The sequence below is a fragment of the Pleurotus ostreatus genome, assembly GCF_014466165.1.
Source record: "Pleurotus ostreatus strain PC9 chromosome Unknown scaffold_8, whole genome shotgun sequence".
Classification (NCBI taxonomy): domain Eukaryota; kingdom Fungi; phylum Basidiomycota; class Agaricomycetes; order Agaricales; family Pleurotaceae; genus Pleurotus; species Pleurotus ostreatus.
This window is the reverse complement of record NW_023503163.1, coordinates 625,938-647,039: the sequence shown is the minus strand read 5'-3', so window position 1 is coordinate 647,039 and position 21,102 is coordinate 625,938. Positions and strand designations below refer to the sequence as shown.

Genomic DNA, 21,102 nt, shown 5'->3' with positions numbered 1-21,102 from the left:
CCGTCTCCTCCACCTCAGATCGAAGGTGCTCGAACATCGGAGTACGTCTTGTGCAAATGTTCAAGCTCGTAGAAATTTCTGGAAACTAGCTATATTGAGAAAGAGACAACGGCTAGAATCCCGTAGATTTCTCTGAGTAGCTAGCAGAGGGTGGTGCGGAGTGTCCGCCGCAGATTTCGAGAGAAGGAGAAAATTCCAGCAGAAGTGGTGTACATGTACTTGGGAAAGAGACGAGCGGGAGACCCGCGGAGCTTGTAGATCTTTGTCTGCTTCGGGAGCTGGTAGTAAACAACGGAAGCAAACTTGAGTACTAGTGGCGCTTATGCAAAAGTTTGAGCGCCTGATAGATATCTTTCAAAAACACCCACTGTGCTTATCTCATACCGGGCTTGGAAGCTCTCATGCCTCTCGATGGCCATGCGTACTTGGTCGCCCAAGGCTGGGCAGGAAAGGGCTCCGGCCTCCGCGAGGGCGCAATAAGTAGACCTCTCGCTATCGCACAGAAGAAAACACTCTCCGGCCTTGGTAAAGATCGTGATGAGGCCTTTCCGTTCTGGGACCAGTTGAGCAGATACATCTTCATCCCGAAAGGTGTATATTGTACTGATTTGCTCGTTGGTGACAGTCTATTCTCCGCCGCATCGACTTCCATCAAAATTAAAATCGCAGATAGTGATGACGAGAGTGTGAGTGATACTGCTCCGTACGCAGCTTATGTCGCTGGTGTAGAACCAGTGTGATCATTCATCATTAGGACGATATAATCGTTGCGAAAGAAACGACCGTCTTCAAGCGCACGGGCACTGGAATTCTGTGCAATCGGCGGCCCCTGCTCGGTACACCCGCGACATCCTCCGGCTCAACCACCCCCTCAATCAGCGCCGAATCGTCTGCGGCGTCGAATGCCTCTTTGTTGACGCTTGCGAAAAGGGAGGCGGCGAAGAAAGGGCTGTATTCGCGGTTCTTCCGGGGTCCGGTTCTTGGGCCTGAAGACGGTCTTGTTTCAGAAGATAAAGAAGAGGAAGATACGAAGGAGGGCTGCGGCAGCGGTGAAATCACGCCGGAGCCGGAAACTGAGGGTGCTGGTGGCGAGCGGAAACGGAAACGGCGGAAGGGCCCTGAGCGAGAAGGAGACGAGGGAGATGAAGGTGGTGCTGGGGAAGGGACTGAACAGGGAACATCTTCGTGCAGCGCGGGGGTCGTAGGCGATGTCGGGGAGCGAGAGAAGTCAGAGCGGAAACGGGCGAAACTAGAGAGGAAGAGGGCGCGAGAGGCAAGAAGACAGGCGAAGGAGGAGCGACGGAAGGCTAGAGAGTTAAGGAAGCAGGAGGAAGAGATGCAAGTTGAGGAGACGAGAGCGGCGAAGGTGTTACGAAAAGGGAAGAGGAAGGAATCAACCCAGCAACATGTAGTAGTATCTCATGGCGCAGACGGTCCTCAGGAAACAGGACGAGAGCAGAAGACCAAAAAACGCAAGAAGAAGAGAGATGCGGGCGACGATTTAGAGGATATCAAGGGTGCTGATGGGGTGACCAAGCCGCTAGTGTCCCCTTCGCTCGTGGAGCACGACTCTTCTGCCTCCAAACCCAAAAAGAAGCGCAAACGAGACAGCGACCAATAATATATAACAAGCTATCCTCCTTGTTTGCATATGGCTAATACATTTGATTTCGTGTCATTCTGACGGTATATATATGACTATGCCAAGTACACTACCGGTACAACAACCCATATCTCATTCAAAGTGGGTAATGGGGGTAGACCAAGGGATCCGAATGAATGTTTGCGTGAGTCGTGATGAAGGTTAAACAATTACTAGAGTTCTACTCGTTGAGATGGGATGAGGAAATGGAAAGATGGAGGAAAAAGTTGATGAGTGGGGAAAACAAGAGACGAATATGTAGTATCTAACCGCCTGTGTTGCGCCATGCGCTCTGCATAGCAATTCGTCTGGCCTGAACATACATCATCAATTTCCTACCCAGAGTAAAAGATATAGTAGATGCAACGAACCTGGTCAAGGGAAATGGAGCCTTCACGTAGTTCGACCTTCTGCCTAGTATCGTCGTCGTCATCGTCATCATCGTCCCCGCCGAACGTAGTTGTTCCGCTAGGACTGCGTAGACCACCAAATGCCGCTTTCCCTCCCGCCAGCGAGAATGGTGACGGAGCTACCTTGGTCCCGAAGACACTGGCGTTCTTTGGCGCTCCGAACGCAGCAAAGTCGGTAACAACCTTGCGTGGCGGCGAGCTGGGTGGGGAGGCTGGGATGGCAGGCGTTGGCCGTGATTTAGTATAGCTTGTGTAGCTTGGACGTGAGTATGACTGCCGTGCTTGCAGGTATTTGTCGGTGAATCGAGTACCGTGTACCTGCCAAGTAGTGGTCTATGAGGAAATACACTACGCAGGGCGATGGGCGAGATATCTTACCCTCTTCAATAAAGGCCTGGCCAACGCCAAAGACGGAGCTTCCATGAAGACTGCGACATTGTGCGCCGATTCTTCCGATTCCTTGTAAATTGTCTCGATGACGACCTTCTTGGTGCTTTCATTTCGCAACAGAAGCTTTTCGTGGAGTTCACGAGCCACTTCGTCTACGCTCTCGTTGTTTCCGAGGATGCGCTGCGCGACGGCGTGCCCAACCTCTCGAACGAGGCGCTCCATGTCCAGGTTTTCTAGGACACTCCCGACGATGGCATGCGAGAGGAGATCTGCGGTGGTGAGCGGCAGCATGAGGCCAGACGTAATGGATGTGATGGCTTTATAGAAATCGGTTGCATACTGTATGAAACAGATTTATCAGGAGTTAATATGAGTTCGCAGTGCGAAACGTACTGAATAACCGCTCAATGCAGGTTCACAGGCGACGAAGTGCTAGTCATGATCAGTCCCCAAGCTTGTAGATCACGAAATGGGCACATACGAGCGTAATGCCCCGAGAAGCCAAAAGGCGGACAATTTGCAGAGGATCCTTTCCGTCTGGTGAGCCGTCATCGAATCCTAAGGGAAATCCTTCAGTCGGAAAGGAAACTCTCGAGCAAAGGAGGGAGCGCGCACCATCGCCGTATTCGCCAATGCCATGAGGTGGTGCATCCGCAATCAACACCACCATCTTGCTAGCCTGGGGCCGCCAGTCTAGATTCATCAGCTCGCCTAGCGCAGCAGTGACAGCTTCTGGACCATCTCCTCCTCCTGATGCGTACAGCGACGACAAGTCCTTCTTGACCTTCGCGATATCTGACGAAAATCCAAAGTTCTTGGTGATATATGTGTGATCTTGCGGTGGATGGTCCCGGAAGGCGATTAACCCAATACGCAGGTCCTCTGGACTTTGTAGCTTTCCCGATTCGAAGATGCTTGCGCAAATCTGCTCGATATTTTTCGTTGCAGAGGTTATGTAGCTGCCTTGGCTACCTGTGCAATCCTGAATGAATACGAGATCCCTGGGAGAAGCGGTAAGCTCTCTTCGACGCTAGAACTACAGAGTCGACGACCTACAGCATTTTGTGGCCATCGGAAGGTACTTGGACGGGAATTGAGTGCTGCAACGGCTGTGGGCCCGAGTCGAAGTCCATGTCTTCATCCATGATGTGAAACAGTCTCAAGAACGCGCGATTCTAACTTGCAATAATGGATTCAAATCACTGAGCAGTTGAAGAGGGGCGGCGCTTTGTTTGTAACGGATGTTATGATATCTGATTATGAGATGCACCTGTGCTGCGCGCTCTGGACTGAAAACGCTGGATTCGGTCTATGGATGATCGATGAAAAGAAATAAAATGCAGGCTGCACTCGCCCAGACTATAAAAGCAACCTGCAGGCAGGAGGACATGAGGCGCGTAACCCTCATTCCAATTTGATGCAAGGTCTCGTATCGGATCTTGTTGCATCGTGAATCAGATACCCCCCAAATATAACAAATCCAGGCAATCTACTACTACTTGCGCCCGCTAAATATCCACCCCAGCCATGGCGTGGCCCAATTAAACGACCCAGGAGGTCCAGGGCGTATGAATGTACGGTAGAGCATAAACAATCCAGCAGTGCACCCTCCAACAAGAGCAGTTAGCTTGACATACGTCCGCAATCTGGCGGACGCAGACATCGCCCGATCGGCACCACCGGGAATTGACGAATTGCTGAAAAGAACATCAAATCACCTCAGTGGACACGAGGAGGTCTGCAAGGCAAGCAAACGCACGGGCTCATTGCAATGCTGCAAATCGCGTGGAATACATCCGCCATCTGGCCTGTCTTCACGCTGACGGCAACAGGAACCTGCAGGCCTAATCGGCGGCAATATACATCGGGCTGGACTTCGTGTCTCTGATCGGCCCGTTAATCTGAGAGGCTTCTGGGGAGGAAGTTAACGTACCTGCAACGCGAGGTCAAGATCTGATTTGGTGGCGACAAATAGAGTAGGAATATGATCAAGACTATACTGTTGCTGAAACCCAGAGCACAGGTAAGTAGCGCCCAGTGCGAGAGTGACGAAAAGCAACTCACACGAAGATTACTGATATATGAAAACGAATTGGTGTCGCTCGAGTCGTGGACATAGACAATGACGTCGGCAAGATCGGTTTTCTTCTGGTTACGCAACGTCTCCGCCTCATACCTAGAGCCGAATTCTTGCAGCTGCGAAGTAAATGAGCGTTAGATTGACACACAGCAATTATGAAGGACTCACCACCAAGTACTTTTGTGACCCATCTATTTCAACCGAGTTGACGACACTTATCACTCTGTTCGTGGGCTCATAAAGGCCCGTGAACCCCTTCCCAGCGAACGCTCGTAGGAGAGATGTTTTCCCCGAACCGGCTGCTCCGCATACGTAACAGAGGAACACGTTCCGTGCGGATTTTCCTTTCCTTCTGTCAGTCTTCCGTGGTCGAGTCACCTGCATAGCACCTGTGCGTGGTTCGTTGGGGTAGCCCAAGTATGCGAGATATGCAAGGGTCGTTTTATGATCTAATAGAGTAGTCATGCTACACGGCACTATGTCATTAATGAAGGAGCGAGTGTGGAATAGGATAATTTTGACGCACCTCCATTGTGCTAACCATCCCTGCAGTGTAACGGCTCCAGCATCGTCCGAGAGTGTTGTGTCCGGGAACTTCTGTGTGGCCCATGGGTTCCCCGGGGAGGTGCTCAGCAAGTCGTTAAGCTCTTCAGGTTTCAAAGCCCCGTCCTGATCTTTATCGAAGACTTCAAATATATCAGTGAAAAACTGATATCCCAGTGGGCTTAACTCGACTGAGCAATCATATGGTACTTCGAATCTGTCAATCGAGGATCAATTCTTATGACTCATGAAAGAGGCATTTGGAAGGAACGTACTTGGGGAAAAGAAAGGATTCGGCCAAGCGGAGATCTTCCCCATACCCGAACTTCCGAAGGACAGTCCATGTCGTTTCTAACCGCCCGCGCTGGATGAAAGTTGTGTGGAGGTACAAAAACCCAGCTTCCGTCAACCCTCCATCTCGAACCCCACCTTCAGCGTGTTCTCGAACCATCTCTTTAATACCTTCAAGCTCCTGTGACTGAAGTGGGGCGTCAAAGCATTTTCTCTGAAGAGTTGTCAGTATGAGGGAGCAGAGCGGCGATGTTAACTGACTTGAAACTCATTAAGCTCAGCCGCGTCTAGAATTCCATCCTTGTTCGTGTCGCATAGCTTGAAGATACGTTTGAGGGCGTTGACACAGGCGGGTTTAAGGACCTACAGTTGAGGTTTAAGTCAAAGGGACGGAGAAACACGTAATATTAGAACACACATGCTCTCTAGAGTCATAGAGGGGGGCAGTTGGATGGAGGACGGCCTTCTGAGCGAAGTAGAAGACCTCGGACACGTTCAGGGGCATCTTGGCCGAACACTCTACGCATGTCTCTACTTCCTAGGAAATGTATTCAGAGTCATCGTATACATAAGAGCCGGAGCGTGAAACACCTTGAATTCGTTCATGATTGGAAGAATCTCAGCCTCCAATGCCTCATTGGTGACCTCGCCGCCTCGTAAGTCTATCTTGTTCCCAACGAGGATAACGGGTACCTGACGGCGACCTCAGTCGGGGAGTAAATGGGACCTAATGAAAATACGCTTACATTTACACCCAACTGCTTGAAATGAGGCAACCAGTATGTTGGAATGCGATCGAATGAGTTAGGGTTGTCGATTGAATAAACGACGCAAATGACATGAGCTTTCCGTATTTCTGACTCGAGGTGAGGCTTGTCCGATGGTCCGGCTGCAATACGAGTGTCGGTACCACGTTTGCGCGCGTCCGAGCAAAATGAAAGCTGGTTTACCTCCGGAATCCACAATGTACGTTGTAACATTTTCTGGTGTAACCTCTGGCGGAATTGTGACTTCGGGGACGATGTGCTGAACCTGTGGGCGTCGCCGTCAGCATCGAAGATGGCCTGAGCGCACTATGCAGCGGGTTACATGTGACACGAAGGACTCTTTGATGAGAGAAGTCACGATGGTGCTCTTGCCAACACTCTCTGCGCTGGGCGGTCAGAAAGCAGGGCCAGAAGGAGAGTTCGCGGTGCGCACCATCGCCTACGAGTAGTATGCGCACATCTCTTCGCATTCCAGAATACAGCGCGGCAGAAAAATAACGGAATTGTGTGAGCGGTGCGTCGACTGGAATTCTGGTGACACCACGGTCCACGGCCAACCCTTTGGTCATGTGACCTGACAGGAGGCGTGAGGAATCTCGCCGCTGAGTCCGAAGAAGTTCACGATCGCCATTGCAGCGGCGGTGGCACAGCGGCCATACATTTTTGCTGTGCTGGTTTTCACTGACTCCATATATCTAATTTACAGTGTCGGAGTCCTTTTAGCTTTGCTTCACACAAAGCCTTTGTATAAATACCCTGCGCTGAAGAACCCCAAAGCGTGCGATGTCTTTGACCGACCTTCCTTCTGATGTCCTCATCCTGGCCTTGCAGGACCTTTCGGCGTCAGGATTGGCGGCTGTATCGTTGACGTGCAAGTCTCTACATACACTGGTAAAGCGCTGCCCCGCCCCTCGAGCGTTCGCTGGCGCTGATGCTTTATCACTAGGTCGAGGAATTCGGATGGAACGGTCACCTTCGCTCCAATCCTCGCCCAGCACTCAGCGTAGCCAAGGCTCAGGAACAGTGGGCCCCGAGACGCAGAGCACGGTATAACACACTATCGGATCGTGCTTGGTCACGCGCCGATTTTACAGCCAGACCACTGTCTCGCCCATGGACGGGGAAATTCCAACCAGCAATGGCCATCAGTCTGTCTCGATTAGTCGTGGCGGCAGGCAGCACTCTGTACTCCTACAAATTTGCTGCTACATCCCCAAGCGAGCTTGAATCCCCGTCCGTCGTGTTCGAAGGTTCGGTCCGCTTAGCTACAGTCCCCAGCGCCGTTTACGACATCACCTGCCTGACCTTCATCGACGACGGTGGACTCGATCAGACCCTCTGTGCTGGCTACCACGGCGGGGAAGCGGAGCGCGTCATTCTGATACCTCCAGATGAAGCTAAGAACATGCCGCTAGCGGTTGTTCGCTTCCCCCTCTTCCATCAACGCCAGTCCGATACAGAATTCTTGGAGAGCCTGAAGTACGCAAACAATCGTCTTCTCTCCCTGTCCTCTACGGGGGTCGCCACTTTATCTACCGTGCCAGCCAGCCCCAACGATGAAGTCACTTCCTCGTCGATTGATATCAAGCAGCGCAGCTGGATATCGCATCTGTCCTTGGCATCTTCTTCTCCATTCGCTGCATTCGGGGCGTCGTCTACCACTCCATTGACCGTCTATTCAATTCAGCCTGATCGTATTTCCCCGACCCCTTCTGTCAATTTATGCATGACCAGAAGACATATCAACGGCCCAACTTTCAGCTCCGCCGTGTACGGTATCTCTCGAGCGCCCCCTTGCTCTGTTTGGGGTGCCTCAGACAATGTAATAGTCTCCGGTTGGTACGACGGCCAAGTGAGAATATACGACCTTCGCGCGGACGAGCATCCCGCGGTCTCCGAATCGTCCACCACGACACTCGCACCAGTTCTCTCTGTTCTCGACCCATGGTCATACGAACCCATATACGATGTTGCATGTGGTGGAGGCTCTGGGACGCACATAGCCGCTGGCTCCGCTCGACACAGTGTCGTCTCTTTTTGGGATGTACGATCACCGCAATGTGGGTGGAGCGTTTATGCTCCAGGCAATGATTCGTCCCCCGTTTACTCAGTGATCCTCGAGGGGTCTCGTTTGTTTGGGGCAACCCAAAGCCGGCCATTCGTTTACGACTTCGGCCCAGATGTCAAAAACGACACATATCCATCACTTCCAGACGCTCCCGGCGCGGACGGATTGAAAGGGAAGAAGGGGGCTGGATATCAAGTGGTGAAATATAAGCATAATCGCGGTCTCCCTAATGGATATTGAAAGACACTGGAAGCAATTTTGGATGTTCTTTCTATTATAGAACCACCGGCGATGACTATTTGAATTACAGATGTATGATATACAGGACGGTACAATGTAGATTGCGATAGCAACTAATAGTGATGAGCAAAGGAAATGGTTGAACGGAGGACACACATTGATAACTGAACAAAACGAATAATAGCCTGAACGATGATGATTGAAAAAACAAATCGAATAAGTGAAGAATGAAGGTATAGACCTCCAGGTAGTCCGGAGCTCATAATGCGGGGATGGATGGATATAGTGTGTTATGCGGGCGGTCCAACTTGTGTTCGGGTTGTCCAATTGAATAGCTGGCGCATGTCGCTGACAGGTGGCGCATCTGCCGGTTGCTTGGGTTCTATTTGCAAGCTGGCAGAGATTCCTGTCAAAAGGTGTGCACACACATGCGAAACAAACGGCCATACCTTCTACGATATAGATCTTGTAAGTCACCGTTCCGTTTTGAATTCTCAAACGCAACATTTAAGAACTCGTGGACTTCTGTGATAGCCTTCAGGGTATATGGAACTTGAAAGCGTTGCATATCTACTGATGGATTAGTACCCATCGACGTGTTATGGCAAGCAATGCCCACCTTGAACAATCCGCGCGAGTTTGTGGTATTTGTTGAAGTTGATGAGCTTCTTGTTGGGATTCCGAGGAGATACGCGATATGATTGATTACCCTCTCGGCAAAAAGTCACGTCCGTTAGATATAGACCTAAAACATACACAATCCATCAGCTTTGCAGCAAAGATGACCATGTGGCGCCGCTGACCTAGGAAAGGAACGGCCGGGGGCGCAGTATTCCGAAGGCGAGACCGGTACTCGTGGTAATTACGTCCATGGTCAGCAAGCTTCCTCAAGGCTTCAAGCTGGAGTTTGTTCTTTTGCGGAATACCCTAAACTGGCAATTGAGTGCCGAGGTTTGTCCGTGAAAAGACTATTAACGCACCGTCCACGTTTGATGAAGTCGGGAGATCGTAGAGGAGTCCAAAGCGGCCAATATTGAACGAGAGGTACTGAAATTATTGATCGAGGTACAGCGCTGCGACCGTTAGATTTATAAATCACCAATCGGACTTGCTGAAGAAATGGGGGGACTCACATCGGCAACTTTGATGAAGAATTTCACCAGCGCTGTCCGCTTCTTAACGTCCTGTTCGCTCAAGATGCTCTCAGCCACCCAGCCGGTGATCAATGTGCTCAGAGTCGTCACGGACTTGACTGTAACAGGCGCCTTTGCACCCTCCTGGCCTGTCTCTAACACCTCATCAGGGAGAATAGCGCAGTATAAATTGCACTCCATGATCGTCAGTTGCCTCGCCAGTTCCAACGAGTCGAAATCTGTGATCGCTATCGAAGCAAAGTTCTTGCTTCGTAGCGCTGCTAGCAAGGTCTTCGTCATTGAGGGTCGGGGAATCTCCGATGACATTGGAGCAGAAGGCGGGTTGATCGCTAAACCAAGATCGCGCGGGCGAGTATCCCGGGGGCTAATGGCAACGTCGGCGTGTTGCAGCACTTTACCGAGTGACTCAAGGATCCGATGAGCGGGTGCTGGGTACTGTATTGATATGACTTCCTTCGCAAATTGGGACAACGCAGGTAGTGCGACCTCATCCGCCGAGCGCCAATTAGATTCAACCCACGTCTTCACGAAGTTGGACACTCGAAGTCGCATTGGCGAGCCTTTCTGCCGTTGCCAGATGTACACATCCTCTTCGGTGATGCCGGGCGGCGGCTGTAAATTGTACCGAGCAACGAGCTTCTCTACCAACTCCAGAGGGGTGGAGAACAGACGGAAAGTCATAAAGAATACTGTGGCAAATGTATGATCGACAATGCTACCGTGAGGTGTCATCTTTTCGACCAGGACATCGAGAGAAGCACCGACGAGGACGCCTTCGCTGTTGTAGGCCACTTCGTCTTGAGGATGATCATGTAGGAACATCCATGCGATAGGATCGGTAGTGGTTTCATGTATAACCTCCAGAGGAACCGCAGGTAGTTGACCGTGGAATCTCTTGTCTTCGATCGATCTACCACGACCGTGGCCACGGGCGCTACCTTCCCAAGTCGTTCCATCATCCGTACGCGCAAATGACGTGGGCGATGGAAGATCAGGTTCAACAGGATAGTCAGATATCGTTAATGGTGGCAGCGGCTTGTTGTCGTCGGGTGTGGTAACGGTGGTGTCCTCAGAGTGCTGCGAAGATAACTGAGACAGAATGCTCTGATCCGAACCTGACGAGGAGCCCCGTAGTTTCGACCTAGTCGGAGAAGGCGTACGAGCTTGGATGGTTAAATCTTCTTCGGCGACACCATGAGGCGAGTAACCTTCCAGCACATGTAATTGCGACGCAGGAAGTTGCTTCACGAATCCACTGGGGGAAGACGGTGCTACCTCCCCTTGTACAGGGAAATTGATGACAAATGGCCCTCCCACTGATCTATTCAGCCCCAAGCAGACTTTCACGGCTGCAACACAGTCCGCACCGGCTTTCAGAGCGGCGGTCGCAGACCTCAGAAGCAACTGCTTTTCGTCTTCCTCGCTCAAGGCGGAAGCCGGCGATATAGTGAGCAACCGCACGGATTCCGCAAGTTGGCTTGTCACCATGTACAATCCATCCTTGGCATGCCGCAGGTTGATCAGCTTCTGAGCGAGGATATCTGGGTGCTGAAGGACGGCTTCCACTATGGTTAATAGCTTGCAGACGTTCTCGACGATTTCCCGAACGAGATCGTACATGTGGCCGGTGCTTGAAGCGTGAGATGTACGAGAGTGTGAATGTGCATGTCCTATGAAGGCAGCGATGGTGGAAAGATATCGATCGTGGGTGGCACGCAATGCATCGAGGACTTGTACTGCACTGGTCGGTCCGGCGGGGAAGTTGACTTTCGGTGCATTAGAATCGATGGAAGATAGGGATGAAGACGAGGATGTACTATCAACGGACGACATGCCAGGTCTGTGGCGAGCGATTATCCGATCACGTAGTGGAAACTTGGCCTCATTAAGCTTCTTCGCACTTCGATGAGGTAGTAGGGGCATCCCAGCATCATCGTATCCATCCTCCATTTCTTTCGTTTGCTGCCGAGCATATTGAGCTGCGGGACTTTTCGCGCGAAGGTTGGAACCAGAATTAGCGATAAATTCCATAGCAGCTGGCTTATCCGAGTCTGCGTTCTCAAGCGGAAACGAATCACTATTTGGGAATGGATCTCTTCCTCTGTCGTCAAGAGCGGTGTCATTGGACGAACTGATCGAAAGCATGGAGTCTCGCCGATCAGGCAAATCGAGGCCACATTGGACAGCAACGGCAAGGAACCGTCGCACGTAAGCAAAAACTTGCCCTCCAAGTCGAAGCATGACTTCGATTTCATATTCACGGTTGTCTTCTTCTTCCTGCGTGTCTGATGCTTTCTTCGCTTGCGTCACTAGGGCGGCCAGGACAGAAAGTATGCGCTTCCGCTCCATCGCTAGGACGGGGAAGCGTTGGAGAAGTGGGGCATCCTTGGGTAGACATTGAGTAGTTGTTAAGATAGCGCGCACGGACGATATTATGTAGGCTGTAGAGGGCCGGAAATGGGCCATTCGGTTGGCGCGGACTGCGTTTTGGAGGATAGAGAGGCCGTGTAATAGGTCGGTCATAAGAGGCGGGCAGTATGAATCGGCATCTGACCCCATTGCTTCAGTGGTAGAAGGTCTTCGACCATGACGTTTACTATCGCCTGACGAAGTGGTGGTCCAAGAAGTAACAGAGGAAGTTGACATGGAATGAGAATGTCCTGGTCGTTGCCGCTGGAATGATTTAACAACCATATGACTGTCGTTAAGTAGTATATAAACTCACTGCAGGCGTTTCTGGAAGCTCTTCTTCCTTGATCGAGTCAACATGGGAGCTTACATAGTTACTAGGAAACCACCCTCGGCGTCCGTCCAGCTCTCCGTCCCACCAACCGCTGGTATCGCGATTTAGAACATGTATAATTTGGCCCGCGTGAAATGATAGGCATGTCGCACTCTGATGCTGCGGAGCATAATCGTGCATAGCGAGAACGTATTCAGGGGCCAGCCGGACTGTTTCTTCGAGATAGGGACTGGATGGACTGGATGGAGGTTCCTCGAAGCTGTCTTCCTGATATTGCAATGGGAGCGATGCCGATGATGCATTAGTGGATGAGGATGTGGGAGAAACTATTGATAATGAAGAGGCGTTGGAAGTAGTCGAATCGCTGCGAACCCGTCCCTTCACGCTCGGATGCGATTCCAGTGCAGGCGTGTGGCTGCGTGAACCTGCTCTGCTAGATGAGGGACCGCTCGCTCGCACAGAGGTGTCGATTTTTAGGCCAGAATACATAGCAAAAGGTTAACAAATTGGGAGACCTAAGTCTATTAGGACCTTGAAGCCGCCGAAGCGCGTTTTACGTTTAGAGCACTCACAGGTATGATAAGATTAGATATAACTTCGCCGTACGCAGGCAATAGGACCAATCCAATGTTCGCCGCGCGCCGGGGGTATGAGGGTGATTTGGCGAGAAGTAATGAAGTCGTGAGGTCGTAAATACAAGCCCGTGCGGTGGTACTGGGTCGAATATGGTGTTCGTGGAGTCCTTTCAGTCCAAAAGGCGGGCTCTCCAGAGAAATTTGGGAACGAAACCCCGAAACTGAGGCGTAGCGAACGGAAGAGGACGAGCGTCCGGAAGAAAGTGTGAAGGCCAGGGCGCGAAGTAGCCAATGCACTGCTAGCCTTCCCAACTTGGAGCAAACATGTCAAAACACACTTCCATTGAAGCTGCCACTCCGAGCCGGGTGTCGGTCTGATACACCTCCAGAGATCAGTGATGTAAGTGCATTGAAGGAGGCGTGGTCAATTTATTCCATGACTGCTGCCGACCTTCATGGATCATTCACAGGGCCCGACAATGATGCTTCGATCGGGTTGCTGCAAAGGCATCGCGGTCACTGCGTCTCAACCCGTCCAGAACATGGATGCTAAGTAACCGTTGCTTTGAAGTGAACGCTGGTTTATAACAAATTCATGCGTTATGAGGAAACACCTCATCGCACACCTGGTCTCCGCAACGATCATCGATATTACTGGCCTTGAAAGGTATCGCTTACTCATCCTCGCAAACAAGGGATGATGAATCATGAACGGCTGCCCGGGAACTGGCCAGTCATTATGGTATCCAAAAGGTAACGGGAAATGATTTTCCTTTCTTCCTCTGGGTCTACTGTTATCGCACCTTTTATCTTAAAATTATCAGCCATTACTCTGCTATCTATCCTACGGGCACACCATCTTGCTGTTCTGACTCATAGAATCAAGATAATCATATACGCCGACGCTGTTCTCTTCCTCTTCCATTACTCTTTAGCTACCGAGGCCTCTCCAAGATCCAAACTTGGCACTCGGAGAATGGCTGTTGAGAACATTCCACCTATCGCTCAAGAAGGAAAGAACTCATATCGTTCCGACTTCCTGGGGTCTGCAGGCATTACTCGGCTACCATTTTAGATTCCGTTCGCCACATATAATCAACAAATACGTCTAAGTTGCGTTCGAGTCCTGATGTTCGCCCTAAGACTGGTAGCAGGTGTCCTCAGCGTGGTAGACACACTGTCGATCTGACAGACCTTGGCATTTCTTTTGTCTATCGTTTGATGTACCTAGTGCGGCCGCCTTGACATTCCATCCGATTGATGTTCTTTATGGCTAATCTCTTCGTCATGCGTTCGGTGAGTGCCGTTTGGCATTTGTTCGGTGGTTCTGTCGTTCGACTGGCGTATTTCATTAAAGCAGCTAGACATCCATAAATAAGAATCCCCGAACCCCAGCACTCTTATTCACATCGAAGTCGCAACATGGCAGTCGCTGGTCCAATAATAACCACCTACTATCCTATCTTCCTCATACCGATCTTCTGCCTTGTCGCCTTCAGGCTTCAAAGAGCTGCTAACAAAGGGGACATCCGTCGTCTCCCGCTCGTGGTGAGTCACTCACTCACTTGCGATATAACGGCATTCACATCTCTGTTAGTCAACATCCATCTCACATTGGCTTTTTGGCCATGAGCTACTCGTCTTTATGCACGATGCATCACAGATGTACTCGATTTGGGCTCAGTCCCTTGGCCGCGTCTACCGTATCAAAGCGGCATTATTCCATCCCGATATCGTGATTGTCACCGACCATAAGGCCGTTCACCACATCCTCACCCACACCGATTACGGCAGGGAGCCATCATTCAGACAGATCATAGCCCATTCCGTAGGGAGAGGAATAGTTTGGGCAGATGGTGCAGACCATGCGTATCAAAAGCGACTTCTGTCGCCTGCGTTCACGTAAAGCAACAATTCCATTGATTGCTGATTGCTAGCTTGTACTCATTCTACGCATTAACAGCGCGGCCACTGTTGAGGCCATGGCCCCAGCTATTTTTGACTGCGCAGACGAACTAGTGGATAAACTCGTGACATATATCAATGCGTCCTACGGCCGGCAGCAATCCGTGATCAACATACGAGATCAATGCTGCGCCTGCGCCTTGGATATTTTTGGAAGGATCGGGTTGCGCCATGCCTTCGATGCCCTCAAATCTATGCCCATATCCCCCGGTCATGCGGCTCCACTAACGATTCAGACTGACGCAACACTGATCATACTAGCGTGGCGAGACCTCACGCGTACTAGTCAATATCTTTCATCGCTCGTGGCGAGGGCTTTCATTCGTGCTTATCCCATGGTTGCCGACCTTCCTTTGCCTGGCTTGGCAAGTGTCAGCAGCCAGACAATTCAGAGGCTCACGAAACCGCTCTTGAGAAGGGCGCAAGCTGCTTCTGACGGCGACAATGACAACGACAATATTCTCTCAATATTAGCCCGCGAAAGCAAGAGTCTATCTGAATATCAGATTGTACAGAACGTGCGCACCACTAAATTCCTTTATACGTTTCGTGTCCGACTGGTTTGTAGATGTCTTCTCTATTGTGCGTCGAAAAAAGCCCCTACCTTCAGGGTGCTAAAGCGATATCTAGATCCGCCGGGCACGAAACAGTGGCCGGCACTGTATCTTTTATTCTTTCAGAACTCGCGCGCCACCCGGAGGCCCAGGTACCTTCCTTTCCCTCCCAGGGTACATCAACTTCCTTATACAGACCTATAGATTCGCCTGCGACAAGAAATTGTAGAGGCCGGCCGTGCTTTCAGTTATGAAGGCATCCAAAGGCTACAATATCTTGATGCAGTAGTCAAGGAAGGGTGAGGAACAAATTTATGGTAGTTGTTATGTCGCTACTCAAATTTAAAACTTACATACAGCCTTCGAATCCACCCTCCCTCGCAGATGACGGATCGCGTGGCACTTGTTGATGGAGACATCCCCCTCTCAGCACCTATCCAGGGGCAGGATGGAGCTCCTATCCATTCATTGTCCGTACGAATGGGGCAAGTCAGTTGCCTCTTTCAGTGTCTGCACCCTTGGAAGTTAAAAATTTCGGATGTAGGTCTTCGTAATTCCATTCAAGGTCATCAACACAGCGGAAACAACTTGGGGGCCGGACGGCTCTATATTCCGCCCTGAGCGTTGGTTGTCGACAGGAATAAATCAAGGGGGCATCCCAACCCCTGATGATCTTCCCCATGGCTGGTCCGGGATCATGTCTTTCAGTGACGGTCCGCGCCAATGTCTGGGGATCAAGACAGGTTTGTCACTGTAGCAAAATTATTTCTTCTGTTATTGAGCCCAATTACTCGTAGGCGTGTTTGAAGTAAAGGCTTTGGTAGCAACACTCATTCGCTCGCTGGAATTCAGGCCGACAGGACAAACTGTGCGGACAGTACCCTTGCCGACGCTTCAGCCAATCACAGAAGGCGTAGAAGGATCGCTCCCTCTAATCGTTTACCCCGTCTCCTGACAACGGATATATATCGGCCCAGGATCGCAGCTCAGTAGCATGTTCAGTTGTAAACGGATTTTTCAGCATTTTCGGTGATTGTTGTATTGGTAGTAGTACGAATAACTTTTTGTCGAAGTTGAACTCGGAATCAGACGTTTGCCAGTTTCAGTCAACGATCTTCATGCATCATGCTCTTCCCCAGTGGAACCGTTCGCTAACAATGTGACCCACCAGATCGATCGATCTCTATACTTCCCGGAAAGGTTGGACGTCACTACCCTCCGCAAGACGGCTTTAGGGGCCGCTCATACACTCTCACTTCATCCTCTTAGTACGAACTGGCGCATAATGGGCAACCCCGCCGAAATCGCGTATGTCAACAGCAACAATACTGACAGAAACCGCCTAACAACTCTTCTCCACGCAGGCATTCCTACATGCTCATCGGCCTATTTCTGAATATATGGTTGTATGGGATCATGACAACACAGGTGTATCTGTATTACATGGAGTATCCAAAGCGAGTCAAGTTTCGCGGGTAAATACAATGGCGGGCTCAATGTTAATTACTTCTCTTATAGAGATAAGTGGTGGATAAAGTCTCTGGTATGTCTCTTGCACCTCCGATGCACAATTTGACCTATCGCCTTACACCATAGGTGGCCACGCTGTTGCTCGCCGACACATTGAACGCGTTGTTTCTCTGCATATACGTTTACAAGTCTCTCATCACGAACTTCAGTCGGTCTCCAATCTCCTTTAACCCAGAGCCTCGGCTTACCATCTTCTAAGACAATCCAGCGTTCCTCGCGGACCCAGATTGGATATTTGCAACCGGTGCGTCCACCTAGAGTCGTCTCTCTACTTAAGCTAACTAATACCGTCATGCCATTCATCCCGCCCTCAGATCCCGCTCTAACGGTAGCGTCTCAATCTCCTAAGCATATAAATCTCACATCAAAGCATCACAGGGAATCATCGCCGCAATTGTGCAACTTTTCTTCTCTTGGCGAATCAAGGTCCTTACTTCCAATAACGGAATCTTCGTCGTTGTCGTAGTTTGCGCGCTGGTTGGACTAGGTAGGCGTCCACTCGAGTGATTGCCGAGCTCATTGATATAATGGTCTGCAAGCTGGAGCCCTCTTCACTGCTGTCGAAGTAACCAAATCAGTCAGCTTCGAAGAATTCCGGAGATTCAAGGTAGGTTTACGTGCCCCGAGGATACGGCGACGGACATTGACGACAGGACCAACAGTGGGCCGTAATCGTTTGGCTGTGCTCAGAAGCTTTTGGTGATCTCGTTATTACAGGGACGCTGGTTACCTTCCTGTAAGTAGCGGCGTTACCAGGATACTCGTACTAGCTAACCTGCCGCCTAAGGGTACGCCTGTCGAAGGAAGGAATTTTAGCTCGTTTGTTGACTCGCTCTATAGAGGAATCACAAAACTGGCTTTCCATCTTCCGATAAACTGGTCGATAGGATAATCAGAAGTGAGTAGTCGACCCTTATTACTCGGTGCAGGGAGCTCATCCACATACCATGTAGTGACTATGCAAACCGGGTTGACCACGTCTATCTGCGCTATATTGGATATCATCTTTTTCCTCCGATATGTGAGCCTTCTGTCTTCGTTTTTCCCTCCCTTGAGTTGACCGCCCATCCCCTAATAGCCCAATGGCTTGTGAGTGCATAACATATCAAACGTGACAAAATCTTAATACCTAGGACGTAGGCATCTTATATTCAACTTCGCTCTGTCAAAGTTGTACACGAACTCCCTTATGTCCACCCTTAACTCAAGGAAAGGATGGCGGCTAGCGACTACGCAGGCAAGCATGCCCTCCGAGGACGCTATATGTCTTGCTACACCTGTATGTGCGCCATTCGTCAGGATTTTCCAACATAACGGTATCTCTTGCTTCTAGACAGGGACGATGCAGGATTCATCCCGTGCCCCACCAGAAGTTTTCGTGCAGGTTGATTCACAAGAGCTCAGAGATCCGCTGCCCGTACCACGACCGATTGGGAGCACTGCGCGCAGAAAATCGTCGCAGATGGTACCAAGGATTCCGTCCGCCCGACGAATCAGCGACATCGAGGGAGGCGCATGGTCGTTTGGAAGTCTTGAAGCCGATTCGACACTGCATTACAACCATGTTTAATTAGTAAAGACTTGAGGAGTTCACGATTTCCGTCTGCAATATGTTCGTACTTTACCAAGATGGAGGTACCCGTTTAGCTGTGCTCAGAGTGAGAAGGGTTGTTTCGCTTCCTTGCAAGTTCCAGCTGTGACACATGAAAGGATTACACTGATAAAACAAGAGGTACAGTATACACGAAGAGCAGATGAGACATGAGAGCAGAGGCAACAACTACTCACTCATGTGCCCCTCATCATCGCTCCCATCCCCTCCTTCGTCTCCCTTTTCTTCTATAGATATCGCGTTACCCGAGTGCTGAACAACCTCCCCTGTAGGAGAATCCCATCTAGCCAGTAGCCCCACTCGGAATGTCACCATGCGTTCACCGATCAGCTTCAGTAATTGTGTTTGCTCGGCCGTAAGAGCCTTGCCCTTTTCGCAAAGTTTGTGAGGAACCTGCAGAGTTGGAACACCCTTGTTCATCGTCGTCGATAGACCGAGCTTGCGAAGCTGCGGTTCTTCGTTGTGGGGGAATGGTTCTGGGGGATCGGAGTGATGTCTCATGACAGGCCCGGCAGGGAGGATGATTGTGCGACTGGCGATGTTGCCTGCGCGAGCGAAATCTGGTTGCTTGAAATCGTCGAACCAGTCTATGACTTCTTGTGGTTCCGTATCGGTGAACATGATGCCAACCTGGCCTTTTATTTGCTAGAAGGGGCTTAGGGTCGGACAAGAAAAGACTACGATGATCTCGAGCTGCGTACCTTGGACAATTTATGCAATCCCAAGCGATGCTCTTCTGCGGGAGTCGTCCCAAGAGCTTTTGCCATAACAGCTGCTCTGCCAAAAAATATACGTGCAGAGCTGTAACGTCGAGATTAGAGTCGATTCCATGGTAAGTCGAGGCAACTGACTCTTTCCATAGCCGGCGCACGGTTTTCAGATGAGCATTTCTCATCGAGCCTACTTCAAATAACCAGCAGTATTTCCATTTGTCTGCATTAGCTTGGACCTATAAACGTATTCATCGGACCCATTTCTTCCATTCTGACGAACTGTGTAAAAACGTACCTCCTGCATCATGGCACCCTTTTGTTCTCTGGTTTTCTTCGCGACCTTGGTCAGCGATACTGCAAAGGCAGTAAATATCCTCCATCCTCATTGCAAAATCTTCTCAGTAACACACCGATCTTTGCTCGTCTCGACTTAGGCATTTTGGAGGATGTAGATGATAATGAAGGTTGAGAGTGATTCGAAGTCCGCCCAAAATTTCTTGAACTCGATCGTTCACGATAATGGCTCAGGTAGCGACCGCAGATCTGCACGCTCTCCAGGCTGCGCTGCTCAACACCACCGGCGATGTGCCGCTGCACAAACGATTCAGGGCGCTTTTCACTCTCAAATCACTCAAGACAGACGAGGCGATTGAGATCATCTCTAAAGGCTAGCTCGATCATCTTTCGACGCGCTAGTCAGGGGCTGACCAGTATAACAGGATTTGAGGATCCTTCTGCTTTGCTCAAACATGAGCTGGCATATTGTCTGGGACAAATAAAGAGCCCAAAAGCACTGCCTACGCTCCAAGCCGTCTTGGAAGATACATCCGAAGACCCAATGGTGCGGCATGAGGTGAGTATATCCTTATATATCTACTCTCAATCATTCAATGCAAAACAAAGTTAGGCTGCTGAGGCCATGGGAGCCATCTCAGCTTCAGAATCTCTCCCGATGTTGAAGAAGTATCTCGACGACGCGGAGCGCACGGTGCGAGAGACGTGCGAGATCGCGATCGCTAAAATCGAATGGGATAATTCTGAGGAAGGCAAACAACATGTTCAGGCCAGCTCAAAGGCGGAAGACATTGTTCCGTAAGCCGTCAACACTTTTCGCCTGTGCGTTGTACCAATCAATCATGGATCAGCACATACACCTCAATCGACCCCGCACCCCCCACTTCTGGTCTTCTGTCAGGCCCTGCAAAGCCAGACCAGATCACAGAAGACACTGTCAAGAACCTACAAGCGAAGCTCTTGGACCCAAGCCTTCCTCTCTTTGAACGGTATCGTGCGATGTTTGGCTTGAGAAACATCGGCACTCCAGATGCGGTCGACGCTCTTGCCTCCGGATTTTCTGATGACAGCGCTCTATTCAAGTTTGTGGTCTTCCTTATAACACCGACAATAAAGCTCACGCGCTGCCGGCCCATAGACACGAGATAGCCTTCGTCTTTGGCCAGATGCTTTCCCCACACTCGGTCCCATCATTGATCAAGGTCTTGGAAAATAACGGGGAGTCTGAGATGGTACGTCACGAGGCTGCCGAGGCTCTCGGGGGCATTGCTACACCGGAGGTACTTCCATACCTAAAGAAGTGGATGTCCATCGATGATTCTCCTCGAGTCGTTCGGGAGAGCTGTCAAGTCGCGATAGATATGTGGGAGGTCAGTACATTTCTCTTCCGCGTACCAGCCGCTTTCTAACTTAACTTTGTGTAGTACGAGAACTCGGACGAGTTCCAATACGCCGACGGCCTCGGAGCAACTGCACCAGCAGTTGCGATCTCCGCATGAACCCTTTCCTGGGTATTATATTGAGGTATATA

The 21,102-nt window shown here is 50.5% G+C and overlaps 10 protein-coding genes across 10 annotated transcripts; 6 read left to right on the top strand and 4 right to left on the bottom strand.

The window, feature by feature from the left end:
* Positions 1–401: 401 nt before the first annotated feature.
* PC9H_010526 (uncharacterized protein) lies at positions 402–1,621 on the top strand (the record flags this gene model as incomplete). Its single annotated transcript, XM_036780019.1, has 2 exons — positions 402–686; positions 755–1,621. The coding sequence occupies 2 exons, from the start codon at positions 402–404 to the stop codon at positions 1,619–1,621; spliced, it is 1,152 nt and encodes a 383-aa protein (XP_036627402.1).
* Positions 1,622–1,907: 286 nt separating this feature from the next.
* On the bottom strand, positions 1,908–3,587 carry PC9H_010525 (uncharacterized protein; the record flags this gene model as incomplete). Its single annotated transcript, XM_036780018.1, has 7 exons — positions 1,908–1,955; positions 2,014–2,370; positions 2,431–2,781; positions 2,836–2,874; positions 2,924–3,000; positions 3,058–3,443; positions 3,499–3,587. The coding sequence occupies 7 exons, from the start codon at positions 3,585–3,587 to the stop codon at positions 1,908–1,910; spliced, it is 1,347 nt and encodes a 448-aa protein (XP_036627401.1).
* A 350-nt stretch (positions 3,588–3,937) lies between these two features.
* On the bottom strand, positions 3,938–6,692 carry GEM1 (ERMES complex Ca(2+)-binding regulatory GTPase gem1; the record flags this gene model as incomplete). Its single annotated transcript, XM_036780017.1, has 14 exons — positions 3,938–4,139; positions 4,202–4,326; positions 4,376–4,447; positions 4,507–4,638; positions 4,691–4,988; positions 5,049–5,282; positions 5,341–5,570; positions 5,618–5,719; positions 5,775–5,894; positions 5,948–6,049; positions 6,103–6,245; positions 6,307–6,388; positions 6,446–6,504; positions 6,557–6,692. The coding sequence occupies 14 exons, from the start codon at positions 6,690–6,692 to the stop codon at positions 3,938–3,940; spliced, it is 2,037 nt and encodes a 678-aa protein (XP_036627400.1).
* Positions 6,693–6,906: 214 nt separating this feature from the next.
* On the top strand, positions 6,907–8,431 carry PC9H_010523 (uncharacterized protein; the record flags this gene model as incomplete). The annotated part of the gene is made up of 2 exons (XM_036780016.1): positions 6,907–7,014; positions 7,070–8,431. The coding sequence occupies 2 exons, from the start codon at positions 6,907–6,909 to the stop codon at positions 8,429–8,431; spliced, it is 1,470 nt and encodes a 489-aa protein (XP_036627399.1).
* Positions 8,432–8,721: 290 nt separating this feature from the next.
* PC9H_010522 (uncharacterized protein) lies at positions 8,722–12,817 on the bottom strand (the record flags this gene model as incomplete). The annotated part of the gene is made up of 7 exons (XM_036780015.1): positions 8,722–8,824; positions 8,881–9,001; positions 9,051–9,176; positions 9,235–9,358; positions 9,412–9,504; positions 9,565–12,258; positions 12,311–12,817. The coding sequence occupies 7 exons, from the start codon at positions 12,815–12,817 to the stop codon at positions 8,722–8,724; spliced, it is 3,768 nt and encodes a 1,255-aa protein (XP_036627398.1).
* Positions 12,818–14,325: 1,508 nt separating this feature from the next.
* On the top strand, positions 14,326–14,809 carry PC9H_010521 (uncharacterized protein; the record flags this gene model as incomplete). Its single annotated transcript, XM_036780014.1, has 2 exons — positions 14,326–14,451; positions 14,501–14,809. The coding sequence occupies 2 exons, from the start codon at positions 14,326–14,328 to the stop codon at positions 14,807–14,809; spliced, it is 435 nt and encodes a 144-aa protein (XP_036627397.1).
* A 76-nt stretch (positions 14,810–14,885) lies between these two features.
* PC9H_010520 (uncharacterized protein) lies at positions 14,886–17,827 on the top strand (the record flags this gene model as incomplete). Its single annotated transcript, XM_036780013.1, has 17 exons — positions 14,886–15,386; positions 15,437–15,450; positions 15,499–15,574; positions 15,627–15,721; positions 15,782–15,911; positions 15,967–16,165; positions 16,220–16,290; positions 16,594–16,730; positions 16,787–16,897; positions 16,941–16,965; positions 17,019–17,100; positions 17,152–17,196; positions 17,267–17,280; positions 17,331–17,439; positions 17,492–17,559; positions 17,615–17,688; positions 17,740–17,827. The coding sequence occupies 17 exons, from the start codon at positions 14,886–14,888 to the stop codon at positions 17,825–17,827; spliced, it is 1,839 nt and encodes a 612-aa protein (XP_036627396.1).
* Positions 17,828–17,910: 83 nt separating this feature from the next.
* On the top strand, positions 17,911–18,522 carry PC9H_010519 (uncharacterized protein; the record flags this gene model as incomplete). Its single annotated transcript, XM_036780012.1, has 4 exons — positions 17,911–17,973; positions 18,031–18,041; positions 18,093–18,231; positions 18,286–18,522. The coding sequence occupies 4 exons, from the start codon at positions 17,911–17,913 to the stop codon at positions 18,520–18,522; spliced, it is 450 nt and encodes a 149-aa protein (XP_036627395.1).
* Positions 18,523–18,732: 210 nt separating this feature from the next.
* On the bottom strand, positions 18,733–19,715 carry MRT4 (mRNA turnover and ribosome assembly protein; the record flags this gene model as incomplete). The annotated part of the gene is made up of 5 exons (XM_036780011.1): positions 18,733–19,209; positions 19,266–19,365; positions 19,416–19,513; positions 19,573–19,631; positions 19,688–19,715. 5 exons carry the CDS (start codon positions 19,713–19,715, stop codon positions 18,733–18,735), a joined length of 762 nt encoding a protein of 253 aa, XP_036627394.1.
* An 81-nt stretch (positions 19,716–19,796) lies between these two features.
* LIA1 (deoxyhypusine hydroxylase) lies at positions 19,797–21,070 on the top strand (the record flags this gene model as incomplete). The annotated part of the gene is made up of 6 exons (XM_036780010.1): positions 19,797–19,944; positions 19,997–20,130; positions 20,185–20,369; positions 20,423–20,653; positions 20,710–20,941; positions 20,996–21,070. 6 exons carry the CDS (start codon positions 19,797–19,799, stop codon positions 21,068–21,070), a joined length of 1,005 nt encoding a protein of 334 aa, XP_036627393.1.
* Positions 21,071–21,102: the final 32 nt, after the last annotated feature.